The sequence below is a fragment of the Mastacembelus armatus genome, chromosome 15 (genome assembly GCF_900324485.2).
Source record: "Mastacembelus armatus chromosome 15, fMasArm1.2, whole genome shotgun sequence".
Taxonomy (NCBI): Eukaryota; Metazoa; Chordata; class Actinopteri; order Synbranchiformes; family Mastacembelidae; genus Mastacembelus; species Mastacembelus armatus.
The window spans coordinates 12,741,179-12,759,092 of record NC_046647.1 but is presented as its reverse complement, the minus strand read 5'-3'; the positions used below and the strand labels follow the sequence as shown (position 1 = coordinate 12,759,092).

General features: G+C 40.8%; 2 protein-coding genes across 3 annotated transcripts; both read right to left on the bottom strand.

The window, feature by feature from the left end:
* Nucleotides 1-145: 145 nt before the first annotated feature.
* On the bottom strand, nt 146-10,082 carry rrp12 (ribosomal RNA processing 12 homolog). The gene is made up of 34 exons (XM_026308677.1): nt 9,876-10,082; nt 8,484-8,713; nt 8,294-8,377; nt 8,095-8,171; nt 7,878-7,983; nt 7,652-7,768; nt 7,410-7,548; nt 7,211-7,338; nt 7,019-7,117; nt 6,846-6,937; nt 6,569-6,680; nt 5,783-5,883; nt 5,574-5,688; nt 5,349-5,491; nt 5,127-5,248; nt 4,982-5,046; nt 4,733-4,895; nt 4,484-4,638; nt 4,145-4,212; nt 3,924-4,017; nt 3,672-3,830; nt 3,502-3,582; nt 3,312-3,417; nt 3,113-3,220; nt 2,866-3,023; nt 2,656-2,747; nt 2,227-2,382; nt 1,985-2,154; nt 1,755-1,865; nt 1,624-1,670; nt 1,444-1,522; nt 1,178-1,245; nt 1,009-1,091; nt 146-904 (listed from the first exon to the last, which is right to left on the bottom strand). Exons 1-34 carry the CDS (start codon nt 10,012-10,014, stop codon nt 802-804), a joined length of 3,870 nt encoding a protein of 1,289 aa, XP_026164462.1. The 5' UTR covers nt 10,015-10,082; the 3' UTR covers nt 146-801.
* Nucleotides 10,083-10,970: 888 nt separating this feature from the next.
* Nucleotides 10,971-17,274, bottom strand: ubtd1a (ubiquitin domain containing 1a). Of its 2 annotated transcripts, none has more exons than XM_026309687.1 (5): nt 17,144-17,274; nt 16,593-16,679; nt 12,641-12,868; nt 11,933-12,118; nt 10,971-11,724 (listed from the first exon to the last, which is right to left on the bottom strand). In XM_026309687.1, exons 1-5 carry the CDS (start codon nt 17,193-17,195, stop codon nt 11,510-11,512), a joined length of 768 nt encoding a protein of 255 aa, XP_026165472.1. In that variant the 5' UTR covers nt 17,196-17,274; the 3' UTR covers nt 10,971-11,509. The 2 variants fall into 2 exon arrangements, with proteins under 2 accessions (XP_026165472.1, XP_026165471.1); XM_026309686.1 differs by lacking the exon at nt 17,144-17,274 and adding an exon at nt 15,453-15,538 and having other exon boundaries at nt 16,593-16,777.
* Between the last annotated feature and the right edge of the window lie 640 nt (nt 17,275-17,914).

The following is a 17,914-nucleotide window of genomic DNA, read 5'->3' as shown; positions in this document are numbered from 1 at the left end:
CATAAAACACTAACTGACACACTGAGCCCAGGCACATCAAAGTGCAATTAGGAGGTCAGTCTATCGACACATGACTCATTTCGCTGCATTTGACCTAGGAACATTAATCAAACAAGGACAATGTTAAAGTCAACGTAAAAGCATAAAAGGGCAAAAATCTTTTAACCAAATGCTGGAGATAACACTATGTTACTGACATGGAAAAGTTGAAGATAATGTTTTTAACTTTTCAGCCCAATGATGCATATAAGTCATTTCAAACACATCCATAGATGCACGTATTTAATGTTGGTAGTTCAGAAGTCTGCAGCTCCCTCAAGAGACCAACTAACAGTCACAGGACCAGTATTTTTCCCTAAAACAGCCCTAATGTCTGTCTACATACTGCAGCACACAAAAATATTGTATCACCATCTAAAGTGAGTTGTGTCTGATGTAAACACAGGACACAGGTGATTTATTTGATTCTTTTCTAGTCAATCAGTCCGTACACACCAAGGCAGTGACAGCACATTCAACTTTTCTTTTTTACTGTCACAGACACAAACACACGCACACACACGCACACACACGCACACACACGCACACGCACACAACATTGACTGTTGAGCGCTGTATGACACCAGCTAGAGCATTTCTATGACTGTTAATTATGGCACAGTTTAAAAACAAACCGGTTTTACCTTCCATGACAGTCGGTCAGAAACACACCATCAAAGAGTATACCTACATTTCTGTGTGTTTATGAACACATCACACAAAACACATTTAAAGTCCTTGGATTAATATCAAGTGTGTTCATCAGGCTTTCCTCTTTTTCTTTTGCATTTTCTTTCCAGATAGTGCCCCCTTCTGGGCTCCTCTCACCATGCCCTTGAACTGGCCCTGCAGTTTGGCACGCTTCCTGTGGACCCAAAGAATAAAACGTGAGCATCTCACCTTGTTATACAAACCAGTTCCTTGTCAGGTAAGCTTACAGGACTCCACAATGCCAATTGTTGCGCATACCTGCGATTGAGCTGGGCCTTTTTTAGAGGGATGTAAGCATAAGGATCAAGCTTTCCCTTTTTCTTCACATCTCCTTTTCCTTTCTGAAAAAGGTACAACCAAAGAACAGATGCTCAAATTTACAGTTTCTAACTGGCACTTTTGTGTTTTAGAACGTGGTCGGACTCACCTTTGACTTGTAATCAGCTCCAATGTCACGGCTGCCTCCAAGGGGCCTGTGTATACCTGAACCTCCAGCTTAATGAAAACAAAGACATTCTTATGAGTGTTGTCTAGTCTGACTCATATTTATGGGCCAACATGTCATCAGCATGATGCTTTGTATTCCAGCAGATCCGTGGCTGGAAATCCTGGCCAGATGTTAAACTAATACATTTCTTACCTATAATCAATTTTGACCATGTATGGGGTTGATATTTTTGGTACTAAACATACCTTTATATTTTAACTGGGGTTGGATGTCCATGTCCTCATCAAAGTTGTCATCCCGGAACTTCCTTTTCTGTGACTTTTTCTGAGAATAATTTTTAAAAATTAATTAAAAAAAATTAAACAGCAATAAAAAATAGAATTACAGCAACAATAAAAAAAATAATTAAATGTTTGAGTACTCACACTCTTGACTCCAGCTTCTTCCAGAATATCTTTCATGTCTCCTTCATCTGCAGTAAAAGTAATATTTAATTGTACAGTCTGTTCAGATATAAAGCAATACACAGGACAGTATCAGATTCCTCATACTGTACCTTTGTCTTTTACATCCTCCTCTTCGTCTTCTCTAATGATCAGCCGCCCATCGGAGGTCACTTTAAAGCCATGATCAACCTTAGTGCTCTTTTTCATCTCTGGGTTGGTGGCTGAGAAACAAACGCATATTAACTCCAAAGCACATAGTGAATGTTTTTTTTTTTTTTTTGTCAAATCAACATGTGAGCAGACTGCAGGTATCAGAGGTAAATAAAGAGGCTCTTGTTACCTAGCACTCTTTGAGAAACCTTGGGATCCAGGAAGTTGAGCGGGTCATCATCTTCTCCTTCTTTGAGCCAGGCCCGCCCTTTCTGCCGTTTGCCCACTTTCTTTGCATTACTGGCTTTTCCCTCGTCCTCTGACAAATCACTGTCTGACTCTGCAAGGACGTCCTCAATGCTTGAGAGGAGAAGACGAGGATTTTAGGGAGGTCATGGGTAAATTAACAAGAGCAGGTGAAGAGCAGTGTACCTTTCACTCTTTGGTTTAGGTGCCTCCTCTTCACTCTCTGAGTTGTCCTGCTGCTCTGTAGCCTGTTTCCGTCTCTTGGTACGAGCCTCAGCCTTGCGGATGTTTACGAGCACCTTGTGATGTTCTGCAGGCAGCATGCTCTTCACCAGCTCAAAACTGGAGACAGAAAATATCACGTATTCTATTTTAATTCCATTTTAAGAATGCTCATGCGCTGCTATGTACTAATCTTGTTTGTTTTGTGAAGTGAGTGACTTACACTCACTTCAAACACTGTAGAAGAAAAAAAGCAAAAATTACCCAATTGAAATTATTTAATTGTGTTAAGAAAAACACAATTAAAAATAAAAAGTTTGCATCTCAATAAGAATAGAAAATGTTGGAATCGGATGAAATTAGATTCTTGCAATATCAAAGTCTAGCACTTACCCAAACTTTCTGATAAACTTGGTAAAGATGTTCTTCAGTTTTGTTCTGAAGTGTCTCCTCACATCATCTTTGATGTTCCCAATACCCTCCATCTGAAGAAATGGAAAGACAAAAAAAGAAAGAAAGAAAGAACGAATGAATGAATCTCAGGTAATCAAGGCACCAATGTATTTAATTCAACTCCCAGTTTCCATAAAGTACAGTGCATACCATGACAGTGACATGTGAGGCCAGCGTCTTGGGGTCCATTATGAAGAGGATGACCTTGATGAAGCCTAGAGAGGCTTTGACTATCTCTCGGGTACGAGATGACAGCAGTAGACAAATATTGTGCAGCAGCTGCTCCAAGGTGTTCACCTCTATAGAGTCTGGGAACGGAAAGATTGGCCAGACTGAATCCAGAATCCATGAACTCAAAACACCAAAAGGGAGGAGCTGAAAGTGCTGCCAAGCTTACCTTTGTATTCAAACACCAGTCGAGTTAGCGCCAACACTGTACAGGTGATCATGGTGACAGAGCCTGTGAGTCCTGCATATAGCAACGCCAGATACTCCTTCATAGCATCTGGATCAGAGACAGAAATTCAATTAGCATTTTCAAAACTTTACAGTCACTTGAGTCCATACAGACAACAGAAGAAAGATGAGTGTGTTACCTTTTGTGTTCCCACAGAAGCGGCCAAAAGCGTTTCCTATTTCCACCAGCAGAGTGTACGCGTTCTTGCGAGCTCCAACAGACACCTCCTTCGTACATATAATCACCTGAAAGAAAGAACATCATCGTGAAAATGAAACATCGGTGCTCTCTGTGTTTGTGTGTTTGCCAGCATGAATTTGTATGTGTACCTCTGGCAGAAGCGCGACGATAAAGTCTTTGTGTTCCTCGCTGAGCCTCTTCACGATGTGAATCAGACACTTTAGCCTCGGCTGAGAAAAATCAATATAAATTGAGAAGACTGTAAAACAACAATCCCGTCAAGTGTCCAGTTGATTTCTCTCTGTGCAGCAAGCCTCACCCTTTTCGCTGGTGAAGATGCATTTTTCAGAGTCTCGAGCAAGACAAGTTTAAGTGTTTCCAGATTGGCCACAACAAACGACCTACACTCCTCTCTCTCTCCTCCACACATCTCCTCCAGCACACGGTATGCCTTCTTCTGCATGCCTGGTTCCTTGGTCTGGAAACAAATGCAACACCACACAGAGTTTACAAGAAATATACTTCAACAGATTCAAGAGGTTTGAATTAAGCACACAGAGGGCACCCTTACCTCCAGGTATGGTCTAATTAGCTCAAAGGTTTTAGTCATGGTGACTGCATCTACAAAGGGAGCCATGGCAACCAGAAGGTCCATCATTGAGAGCCTGAGAGGTATTGATAGCCAAAAGAGAAGGAGGTACACAGGTAGATGAGAAGGTATACAGATATGTATCCTATAGTAAAATATATAAGACAACTTTTTATAGCAGTACGTGAATTTTCATATCCTACCGTGTGAATTCAGTGCTGTCTTTGCTGCTTAATCTTTCTGTGCATTTTTGCAGGAAACTGCAGATCATCTGAGGATTATTGTTTTCATCAGTTAGACACAAGCACAAGAAACACGGCGATGACAAGACGACCTACCACAAATTATCAGTTTTGCATGAAATGAGACTAGACTCTGTTTATGTAACACACTATCAGCTTTCTACCTCTGGCATACACACTGCTCAGTATAACAGTAACATCTTATTGAACAAGGTAATTAAATGTAAAGCAGTATGAGCAGCTTCATCACTGACCTATATCAAAACACTGCTGAGCAGAATGTGCACACATTTAGCTGACCTGTGTTTCAGTGACAGTTAGGTAGACTTTAATGGTGTCCAGTACAGCCATCCTAAAGGTGCTAGGCTCTCCAGCTGCAGGCTGCTGGCTGTACACATTGAAAAGGATGGGCAGGAAGTTCTTAGAGAAGCGGCCCATTTCAGCCTTTTCTTCTTCTGCAGACATAAAGCAGAAACGGATGTTTGTGAACGGTCTAATTCAAAGAAAAGAGCTGCTGCAGTTTTTATGTATTCCCTCCTCTCTTCCTACCAGTGGAGCAGCTCTTGTTGATGAGAGTGCGTAGAGCCTGGCACACTGTGAGTCTCAGGTCTGGCCGCTCATTAACAGCCATACCGAGTGTGCGTGCGATGCCTTTGAAGGATGCAAGCAGGTCAACAGGACATGTACAGAATCCAGGGAGCATGGTCCAAATCTAAAAGAGCAGATATGTACATCTGAATAATTCATTTGCTGCGTCTCTTTACTCAGTTTATTACAAAGATTAATCTGTAGGTTTACCTGGAGCTGTAAAGTCTGGTAAACCTTAGCCTCCAGATTCTGTCCTGCTTTCTCCAACTCATCAGCTATGGCAAAAGAACAGTCATCAGATGAAGAAAACACACTTTCCCAGTTACCCCAGGGAAGCACCACACACTTGAATTACCTCTCTGCTTGAGTGTAGAGGCCAGAGGGAGGAAATAAGAAGTGAAGAAACCAAGGTGAGTGTTCTTCACATGATCCCGTATGACTGGCACCAGCCAGCTTCGTGGAAACTCCAAGTCATCCCTGGTGGAAAAAGACAAAATTTTTTTTAAATTTTTTTTTATTACACAGTAATGATAAGAATGCCGTTCCACAGTCTTTGTGTCCATGTATGTGCCCTTACTCATAGCCAGTGATGTTGAGAGGAATAGCACCCAGCACAACTTCAGGCCCCATGCTCTCTATAGCTCCTCCAACAGCCAGGTCCAACTCACCACTGAAGGGAAATTGAGGAGTGGAGCGCAGGTCTGCCAGAGACTGCAGAGACTGTCCAGAACACAAGACAAATTATTCTTATAAGACTCAAGCACACTTACTTTTCCTTACTTGCGTAGTTAAATATCTTTACCTTATTCATGATGGGGTGAGCCTGTTTCCCTGCAACTCGATAGAAACATCCCAGGATCTGCAGCACAAATGGCCAGGAGGCATGGAAGCGATAGGACAGTCCTTCTTCTACGATACTGGAACATACACATCCACAATTATCATGATGAAAATTCACAAGTAGTGTCAACACATAAAAAGGGATGACTGAGACTAGCTTGGGATGCTTACCGAAACATTTTGCAGACATAGGAGGGATTTCCTGCAGAGACTGTGCCACTGATCTTTCCCATTTCTTCCATGCGTGGGGCAACACATTCAGTCAACAATGTCTGAAAGAGAAAAATAATTCATTAGGATCTTGCATCTATTGTAAAAAATGAAAACTACCAACTGACTTAGGGGCAGTTGTGGCCTAATGGATAGGGAGTCAAACTTGTAACCCGAAAGCTGCATGGCAGAAATTGTTGGTGGGGCGGAGTGAATAGCCAGCGCTCTGCCTACCCTTCAATACCACGACTGAGGTGAGACCCTTGAGCAAAGCACTGGACCCGGGCGCCGCAGCGATGGCTGCCCACAGCCTATGACTTGTGGACATGTGAACATCTCTGACTCGAGGCTTGACAAACCAAATCACCTTTATGTCACCAGTCAGATTCTCAAGTCTACTGATCAGGGCTTATTTATCCCTAAATGCAGACTTAATGATGAACAGAGTCCTGCACACACTGGAACCTATTGCCACCCAGTCTACGATCTGCGAACTCAGTGGACTCGATGTTCAAAAAGCAGCTGAAGACTTATCTTCTTTCAGTGTAGTGCATCAGTGCAGCATCTTACTGTGTTTCTGCCTTATTTTATTTACTTTTGTTTTGATGTTCTTGTCATTTTATTTTGGTCTTGTATTTCATTTTTGTTTTTATGTGAAGCACTTTGTGATTTTTATCCAGAAAGGTGCTAAATAAATATAATTTACTTACTTTATCAACATGAACATCGTGAAATTAATTTCCTTACCTTTAATGTGTTGGTTGCTGCAGAAACCACCTGTGTGTGAGGTGACAACAGGCAGGACATGGCAGCAGAGAAGAGGCGAGGAAGGTGACCCAAGCTCAGGGAACTCTGCAAACTAAACAAAAGAAGCACTAATCCTGAATAATCCATCATCTATACCCGCTTATCCCTAACCAGGGTCACGAGGATCTGCTGGAGTCCCCGAGCCTGAATAATCTAAACAGAAAACATATAATGTAATGATTACAAAAATAAATAAATAAAAACAATACAATTTTACCTTGCCAAATGAACATGTGCTTTTTCCATTACAGCCAGCCAGGCCAACAGAGGCTGCAGGTCGCTCTCACTGGGCAGGTAGTCATACAGAGCCTGGGGATGGAAAACGAGAATGAGATTTTACACATTTGGCATTACAACTATGGCACATGAGTTTTGTTTACACTGTCTCACCGTGATGATCTGCGCGTTGAGTTCGGCTGAGAGGGTAGAAGCATTTGGCTTCCCACTGAACAGTCTGTGGAAGGCCTGCATGGCACTCGCTGTCACCATCTACAACCAGAAATGCAGCGAGAAAATAATGTGAGTGACCATTAAGATGAAGCTGGTATCTGGTTGCACTTGTGAATGTTTTTGTGTTCGCACCACATGGCTGAGTGTCATCACTCGGAGCAGGGTCTCACAACAAGACTTCACAGCTCCCAGAGGAAATGTCCCCATCAACTCCTTTAGGAGACCAAGAACATGAAGTGTGGTGGTGTCCTCTTTGCTGCCTGAGGGAGAAACTAGATATAAACCAAAGTTCCTGTACAATCATATATTCACAAACTTTTAATCACAGTACCTCCTGCCTGCTCCATTTCTTTGATGCAAAACCTGGCTGTGGTCACCGCAGCAGGGTGATGGGTTGGGGTGTTATCAGTAAACAAGAAGTCACTACCTCTGAGAACGGAACACACACCTTGCTGTGCTGCTTTACGAACCTGAGAGGAAAAGGTGGACAAAAATGAAACAGTACAAGTGTTACAACATGGTGTTAGATTCAGTGTGATACATCTGAGGTCATGGTTGTCCGGTGAGACAGACCTTAGGCTTGCTATGCACTGTGAAGCTGAGCAGGCCGTGGTAAGCCTGAAGAGTGGATGGATAATTCCAGACAGATGCATCCTGCTTCCTCAATAAGGTAGCCAGGCATGACAGGATCTATAGATGGAAAATAAAATAAAATAAAAATAAAAAAATCTATGTCTGCAGCAGATTTCACCAATGAACAGTAAAGAGACAAACAGGTACAGAGAAAAAATATTCTCACCCATCTAAGAGCCGAGGCAGTCTCAGACATGGCCTGTTTAGACATGACGTCCATCAGAGCCTTAGTGGTGTCTGAGAACTTAGACATGAGCACTGGTGCAGGGACCCTAAGGAACACCAATCAGATTTTTTTTTTTTTTTTTAAATCCACTAATATCTAATTAGCTTTTACATGACTCCAGGTTTTAGTTTGGAGAATGAAGGTTTTGAAGTCTGACCTTTTCATGACAAGGTTGAGGAGGTACGCCACTGCAGCCTGTGACTCTGCTGAATCCACTACTTCCAGGGTGGTCATCTGCAAACCACACAGACATGCTTCATCTTCAACATGACGCCTAGCTTCACTATCATTTTTCAACACTACACAAGTCATTTGATAATGTCTTGGCAAACACACTGAAAAAAGACTGCACTCACCAAGGCAGCAAAGTACTCTGTTTCAGTCTCTTTCCCTCCTTGACCACGTATCACCTCAGTAACAGCTGCCAACACTGCACAGATCTGTGAGCCACAGTAGGCCACAATGTTACAGCCATAGAAATGCTCAGCATATTGAATTTGAAATTCTAAGTTAGAATAAATTAACTAGCTTCAGTGTAATGTCTACCTCTTTGTGAGCAGCTGAATTGGACTCCCATAAGCGTTGCACCTTTCTGAAGGTCAGGTTGGAGCAGTCTGACAGGCCGCTGAGGAAAGTTCCCGAGGTTCTTTCTGACAAAGCCTCTTCTGGTCCTTCTTCCATGAAGGCATCTTTACGGCCGCCTGCGCTGAGCTCCAGTTGACCTGTCTGCAGTTCATTGTGTAGCTTAAGAGCATCAACTGTTAGATCGCTCTTTTCTATGGGGGAAAACACACATCATTACATAAAGCAGACATCCCCATAAGAGGGCCCATAATAAATACAGCCACTGTAACCTTACTATGATGGGGTTTTGACTTTTAAACATCAGTCCAGGTCTTTTAAATGACTTTTACCATTTTGTCTAGCAAACCTTTGTCTACCTTAAAACATTTTGATCCAGGTGAATTTTGATAACACTGACATACACAGATACTTGAAGCACAGGCATAAGATAAGTTTGAGTTTAAGTTTAAAGTAAGTTTTGGGTAAGTTAAGTTTAAGGTAAGGTAACAAGAACCTGTATTTGTCCCACAGCAGGGAAATTCACTTAGTCAAAGCAGCAAGCAAGGTACAAGATAAAAAAAAAGGGGGGGGGGGGGCTGAATAGAAACATTAAAAACAAGGTTTTTACAACTAAATATATTAGAACTGGAACAAAATATAAAGTAAAATCGGACAATATTGCACTCTGGTATATTTACAAATTTTTACAGTCTATAAGTTATGAGCTCAATTGGGGGTCAGGCAACTAGAGTATAGTACTCTACTAACTTATCTGGGAAGAGACCCTTACCTGTTTTACCTTTGTACCCCAGCACACTTCATTTGACATGAGATAACTAAGGCTGTGTGCTGACTTTACTGCTTTAAGTGTGTGAACTCCTTTATATAAAGAACAACACAAACCAACTACGATTATAAACATACAGTCAAAGGAAGCAACCTGTTTTATGTATATGCGAATAAGTGACTCGCCAGAGGACACCTACTATCTAATGGTTACCTTTTAATGCTGTCATTCAATGTAAACATCCTCAGGTTACAACACAAAGTTAAAAGTACCTTCAGGATGACCATAAGCACATTGGATAAACAGAAACAACTAGCTAGATGAGTGTTTCTGGTCAACACATAACGTTAACTTTAATACTTCAGCTTCTCAAACAGGAAAACTACAGTGACTGACAAGTTATTTTAGTTGAACAACTGGAAACGACAGTAGGATAGGAAGTTACATCTCCACGGACAGCTTCATTAGTACTGTGTATGAACATTTACTGACGCAGCGTTTAAAGTTACCTTGGCTGGTGATGTTAAATAGCCAACGCTAGCTAATGTTAGCACTAGCCATAGACCCACGTGTAATGTGAGGCTTACCGGTGGGTCGGCTGAAGAAGCGGCTTTTAGCAGCCTGCCGAAAACGACTCGTCTGGGGGTTTGAGTCGCTACTGTGTCCTTTCTTCCACCGTTTAAGTTTCGAGCCTGTTCCAGATCGAAGTTTCCCCGATTTGACCATTTTCGGGGTTGAAAATAGTCACGTTACCCCCCCAGCAGTCTGCGAAGCTCCAGACGAGCCTGTCGCTTAGAAAGTGACGTCACATGTGTCGTCCCCATAGAGACACATTTAGACGCAAAAAAACTGAAAAAATAGGTTTAAAGATAAAAAATTAAAAAATACATTTAGACGCCTAGACTCGAGAGGTAAGTAAATCTATCCGATCTATTGCTTGAACAAGGCAAAATTTCTTCACTGTTGCATGAACAGAACTGCAGTGTTACTGTTTGACCAGCAGATGTCGCCATCTCGCTTCTTGTCAACACAAGTACTTCACCAAATCTCGCTTTATTCATCACAATGTTAAATCACTTTCCACATGTAACTCAGGCTTTGTTTTGGCGGCCAGAAAAAACAAATTAGTGGACCTTGAGTAGGGTATTGGTTAGTTAACTAAATACTAAATAACCTATTTATTGCGAATAACATCTAGCTATCCATTGTATGGACTATGATTCATACCTGAGACCCTTCGTTGTTATGGCATTACTGTGTGCTCTGAGCAGTTTTATTACAACTTTCTTTGTTAAATAGTTTCATGGCATTCAAAAATATTAGTAGCACTCTACTAGAAAGAGCAGGAATTAAACATAATTTGATGTAATAGAAATGTAAATATCTTCCCTTTCCTATCCCTTAACCTGTTGTGATTCACCCACATGTTTGGATTTCATGGACAGTCCCAACTCCCTGGTGAGAATGTATTAATTTTATATGTCTTTCTTTCTGTTGGTTTCTGTGGAGACTTGTGATGCTTAAGAATCAGGATAGTGCAGAATGAGTTTAAATGTACAAGATTTATTGATAAATGACTTGAGTACGGCGAGCAACATATTGTACATTAAACAACAGTATCTTGCTTGGAGTGATAAAGTAAAAAAAAAACAAAAAGAACAAAACAACCTTATCGTCTCTGATCTATATGTTTGTTACATTCTGTGTCTTCATTATAATGTTGTGAAGTGAAAATGTCGTGCGCATATAGTTACATGACCAAACAACACGTATGAACACTGATATTTCCATTTTTTATTTGTCCATTTTGTTTGTGAGAATGGGTTTTGAGAATGGATTATCCTTAGTTGGATCCCCAGTTGAACCATATTCAGTTGATCAATAAGCACAAGTACAAACACACATGACAAGGTGGGGAGCCCATGTAACCAGTAGAGATGTGAATTGATGTCCACACAAAAAGACCAACAGATGCTGGGATGTGCATTGTAGGACTACTTTTAATCTAAAGTGTTTCAGTGCTTTTTAATATTCTTACTTCATTTGGAAAAAGGAAAAAAATACAAAAGGGACCGATATAAAAGCAATAATCTTATTATATAAAAATGTACACAAAATTCCACTGCAGTACCAACTGGAAAGTGATTTCAAGCATATTACTGCACCCCTCTCTGGCACGTTCTTTATCTTTTCTTCACTTCATAGCCCTCCATCGCACACATCAGTTAGCTATGACTGAAGGGTTTATATTCACAATGACTTGGACGACAAAGTCTTTCTGGATCTTGGTATCTTGCAAACGGGTCTTGTCAGTCAGGAGCTTCCCAGAAAAGAACCACCTTTGGCGGATCACATCAATTTCTTCCTGTTCCTCCAGCTGTTTCTTTAGCTCCGCGATGGAGTCAGCCATGCTGGCTGTCAGACGCACATCCTTTCCTAAAGAAAACCACAAGCCATAAAATAGAGTTGACACAGATTCCAGAACAAGCTGTGAGACACTGAAAAGCTATTAATTATACATTAGACTGCAGCTTAGATGAAAACAAGCCATAGTGACATTTTATATGCATGGGCACAATTGCTTATCATACTAGATTTAAATGTCATATTTTATACATAATAGGTCATACCGGATGTTTCTTACCTGTCGACAGTCGTACTCGCAGCTGGAACTCTTGTCTGCATGGAGGGGGTTGACCTTGTTTTTCTGTGGATTCAGACGCTTTGTTCTCGCTGGATGTTTCAGAGATGAGGTTGACTGGCGGGGCTAAAGTGTAAACTGGGAGCTGGTAGCGATTTCCCAGTTCATCATAACTCTCAGTGAGAGAGCCTGCAGAGGACGAAATGACCTAGTTCAACAACCAGTTTCAGTAATAACCAACTAACGTTAACCCAAACACTAACTTTCCAACACACTGTCAATAAACCAGGGGATGCATGAGGCCTGAACATCTACACTAAATGTACTTTCTGTACATCGTATTTTTATCAACAACACTATTGTCCTTCAGTACAATCGGTAAAAGCTCGTATATTCTTCTGTGGGTACATAAATACGAACAGACAGTTTTCTTTCTACCAAACTCTGTCATGGCTTTCTGTGCACCAATCCATTCTCAGTGGTCATGCAGCACTGAGACTATTATGTAACTATTACAGGAGTAATCTCTGAGCAACTGATGCATGGGATTCTGATGGCCGTCCTTTGACATTTTGAGAGATATTACAGTGAGTTATGCATTAGCGCTGGAGGTTCAACATTTATAGCTTACAACTGATAGTTGAATGAGGCACATTTCTATATCTGCGAGAGCATGTGTGTGTTCATGTGCCTGTGGGTGGTGTTTCATACCATGTGGCAGAGTAATGCAGGCTCCATCCACTATAGCTTGTGCTAGTTCTAGGTCATTGCACTCTGCAGCCAGGGCTGCTGCTCTGAGGGCATCCCAGATCTCTTTCCGTCCATCAAAGGCTGGAGCCGTATCCCAGAACTCGTCCCTTTTACTCCTCAGCTGGCCCTCCGTCATTGGATACTCACTCTTCCATTTTGGACGCTCTTTCTTAAGGGGCTCATTGCGTCCTAAAAAATAAAAACACAGTGTTCAATCTGATTTAAAATATGACCAAAGAACAGCTCTAAAGTCTGTGGCCAAATATAAGAAACCATTTATGCACAACTTTTTATTACAGGGCAGTAAAACCAAGTATGGTAGTGAAGCTCTGGGAAATGTGATAAATATAAGATATAGATAGTTGTCGAATTGGCTCAGAAGGTCTGTAAAAATGACTGAGCTCTTTATCATTACTCTGGACATAAGTCAGTGTCAAGACTTCTCAGATACTTCTCAGTATAAGATACATTACAGAAGTTAGAGTGCAGCCACATAAACAGCACATAAATCAAGTAATTGTTTTTATTCTGTGTTTCCATGCTGGCATATATGGTAAATATACAGTAGCATCACACCAAGTCAATTTGATTGACATAGGGAGGAAAATCAAAGTGATTATTTATAGTGCTGTGGATTACTGCAGTGGCACATACATGTGCAAGGACACACACTCACACATACACAAGTACACACCAGTGGATTATAGCCAGTAATCAGGTTCCACATAACAGGATTTAGCTAGCCCTATCCCATAAGGCATTGGTTGGAAAGATGAGCACTGTGGCCAATGAAAGCCTACTACAGCAAGCACACAGAAACACAAACACTACAAACCCATTATTCCGTGAACCCGCATCTTCACAGAAGAAGAGAACACAGATGTTCTGTGGGATATAAGTCTGGGCTTTGTCTGGGCCTCTCAAGGACAATCAGAGACTTGTCCAGTGTTGACTTGGCTGTATGCTTTGGGTCATTGTCATGCTGAAACATAAACCTTCCCAACAGTCTCAGGTAGAGTGCACTCTAAAGCAGATTTTCTTCAGGACCTCTCTATTTAGATGCATTAAAGTACGGCATTCCCTTAATTCTGACCATTCTTTATGCCCCTGCTGCTGAGAAGCTGCCCTATAGCATGATGCTACCACCACCGGTTTCACCGTAGTGATGGTAGAAGCCAGGTGCTACAGACATGGTGCTTCGAGCTCTATCTTGTTTCATCAGACCAGAAAACCATGTTATCATGCTCTTAGAATCCTTTAAATGTCATTTAGAAAACTCCAAGCAGGTCTTTTACTCAAAGTGCCTTCCTTTTAGCCAGTCTAGCATAAAGGTAATGAAGTGCTCCCAGCAGGTTCCTCTACCACTGCAAAAGACTTTTGAAGCTCTGCTAGAGTGACCTGGATTCCTGCTCATCAAATTATTGAGGTAAATCTTTCCTGGAACATTCAAAACTTTTGAAATGGTTTTATCATTAGCCTGATAAATCCCTCATCACAATTTTAACACAGATGTCCACAGAGAGTTCCTTGGACTTGGATTATGTCCTGACAATGCAGTGTGAGGGACCTTATACACCCAGGTGTGCACCTTTTTAAACTACGTCCATTCATTTCAGTTTGCCACAGGTGGACACATTTTCAGAAAATATAGGGCCTATGTTTTAGTTCTGAGGGTTCATGGGATATTTCAAAGTATAAAGTTTAACACGAGCAGATATAAGCTACAGCACACTGTTTACTCAACAAATCATGCTCGACTAAATGTTTTCTTAATTGTACATGTTGTAACATAACAGTACTGTAGGGAGCTCAGTGTATCCCACAGGTCTGAAATATACCAGCAGTTTGGGTTGGCATTACCTGCTGGCACAAAGGTGCCCTACTACATACAACAAAGAAATACGTGTGACTTTTAAGACAATATTTTCATCCACATTAATGCTTTAGTAAGTAGGTGAGCATGTTTGTAGTGGAGTGTAACAAAGGGATCAGCTCTGTCTGTGTGCCCTCAGCTCTAAGCCTGGGTACCTGGAATCTAAGCTTATTTCAAATAAAATCAGTGGATCAATTTCTTTCTCAAGCTTAAACATTCCAGGGTTGAAACACTATCATAAAAGCAATTTAATAAATTCCCATCATGTAAATTAAAGAGCTATTTAGGGACTATTGTTATTCAGGCATCATTTTAGTATGCTATTTTAATCATTACTACTAGAAGATATAATAATATTCAGTGATCTGCCTGTTCATATAAACAGAACAAATATAAATATATATAATATAAACATATCTATGTATATAAATATAAATAATCACAAATCCATTATATTCATAGAAAATAATAGCTTTGCAAACCTAAAAACGTAAACTTACAAACTCACAACTAATCAAGTGATACAAGTCTCCTAGAAAGTAAAGTATTGCAGAAAAGGCTGCACAATGGAGAATGTCAATTATGTTTGTTTTTCTTGTGTTTTTAGCCATTTTCCCTTCTGTTTACTTTTCATTTATTATGGTATTTCTTTTTATTATTATTATTATTATGGTATTTCACTTACAGCTGAGCTATGTGTAAACTAATAATTAGTACTGACATGCAAATCTACAAGAAAATGTTAAACTTGGTACAATAACAACAGGATCAACACAAAAAAATGTCAAATGCAGCACAAAACCTTCTTTGAAAAATAATGGTACAATAAAGTGAGCTGCACAACCACAAAACCAAAAAATATAAAAGCACTTATTTCACCCCAGACTTAAATATACTTACTTTTCAGGAGGATCCTAAAGGGTGTATTTGGAGCCTGATGGTAGTTGTATTCTCTGGAGTTAGGCACCCCCATAGCTGTTTTTCCTCTGATGTTTGAAGCGAGTCAAATTACTGTACATCAAGAGTATGCAGTAATGCACCCTGTACACCCTGAGGAAGAGCACAGCTCCTGCTATGTCCAACCAGCTTTCTGCAGCACACCACACCACTGGCTGAGATAACCACCGTGACACTACTCCAGTTGCTCAAAAATTACCACTCTGCCTCCACTAACATCCATTCTTATAACACTGCACAGGCCCGAAACACCATAAGATCAGTTCCTGGAAACAGATTCAATACACCGGGAGAATAAGTGTTCTAACCAGAACATACAGTAGCTTCTTTACACAGCAGGCTTAATCCTATAAGCTCTATTTAGAGACAGGATAGAAATACCCAAAGACAACATGCTAAACCTATTAACACACAACAAAGCCTCATCAGACCATTACAGTCCATTTGAAGGAGAAGCTACTGTACTTCTGTGAACTGCAGTTGATTGTTTTCCTTCAGGACAGCTCTGCTATTTATATGAATAAATGGAAATCTGTGTCTTGGATGGTGCATTCCAACAGCTAATTGTCAGGTACTTCACTGCAGCAACCTTGTTCTTTTGCATCTCACAGAAATACAAGATCTGGGACTATGGAACTGATCTGAAAGGATATCTTTCTGCATGTAAATAAAATCTCCAACAAACAGGTCACACTCTGATATGAAAAGTGTGCAGCTGCAGCTGCTGCTTCCCAAAACAGAATGTTTGACATCCAGTTGAGTGCACAGCAGCTTTTTCTCATGGAATGAGCAGTGTTTATATAAAACACTGTCCTATCAGGGCATGTCCTCGGCACAGATTACACACATGACTGAGCAATGCCTCCCAAGACACTGGAGACAGTAAGCTCTTCAGATTTAGAAAGACATCTCTGCAACAGGAACATACCTTAGAATCACACTGCCTTTTACAATAAATGTATGTCTAAATTGTTAAGGCTGCATCTTTATACTGGCTTTACACTGTGTGACTGTTCATCCCATTGCACTTTTTCTGTTTTATTCCCAGTTTCTGGCTTAAGGACACAGTGTCCTAATTCTCACCTCCACGTTTTTTGCTCCTTGTCGACGTTCGGGCACTCCCTTGTCCATCGGTCCTGCTCCTGCCCACACAGCCTCCCATCACTGTCCCTACATTCCACACCAGGCAGAGAAATCATCAGTCAGCCCAGGCCATATTTGTCATATACTCGAACACAAATGCTCTTTAAAATGTGCGTGTAGTCATGTCAGTGAATGTTAACGCTAAATGAAGTGCCTTATATGAAAAGCATCATCAGTGAATAATGACAGCTCAGCACTCTTGTTCCGGTGAGGTCAGAGAAGCAGCGATGTTTACGTCACGTGTACTGCCAGCTGACGAGGACACGCGCAAGGACCTCATACCACCCTTCTTCTGATTTTTAATTTACATATTACATTTAAATATGCGATCATGCAGCAGGTCTAATTCAGTTTTTAATTTTAAAAGCGTATGTCAAAATAAGGTTGATCAATTTGCAGTATTATTAAAGTGGTATTGATATAATATATACACTATATATATTAAATATATATATTACAATAAAATATATAAAATAAAATATATTTCCTACCAGAAATCCAGTCTGCTAAATTATGCATTCGTCTGCAGTTTGCTTGCCACATCCGAACTTGTTTCCAAGTGAAGTTATCACAGGACCCTGATGGGACGATGAGCAGAGGGTGAGAGTCAGCAGGTCGACAGACTAACTGGGATATCCTGTGTCTGTGCAGGATTTGGGGGGGGGGGGCGGGGAAATCGGACCGGTGCGGCCCTGCAGAGCCTCCAAATAATCACAACAGCTTCTGCCCAAAGAAAACGGCAATCAAAATCCGCGACACCCCGGGAGTCAGAGTGAATGGACTTCATCCACTCAAACCCTTAGCTCTGATTTAGTATTAAAGCCTTAGCGCCCTGCACGCATGCGCAGTTTAGACCAATTCAATCCCGAGCGTCATGCTAACCAAAATAAGAGCAAAAACTGAGAAACGACTCCTTCAGAATAATACTACGAACTGGTAAAGATAATAATTGACTCTCCAAAGAAGTACATTTCTAGAACAATAAACAGAGTCGTTACAAAAACATTGTAAAAAACAGTAACATGAACTGTAGGGTTACTGAGCCATTTTTTGTAGTGTACTCCTTTACAGGTTTTAGTTTTAAATGCAAGACGGAAGTAGTTTTTTTATTGCTTTAATTATAGGTTTTCCACGACATTTTAAAAAATCTGGCATTTGCCTTAAATTTTATTACTATTAAAAATCAGTCCTTAAAAACTCTCGTTGCTCACGTTTCTTCCTAAAAGATTTGACTTCTATGATGTTATTATATTGCTATTAGT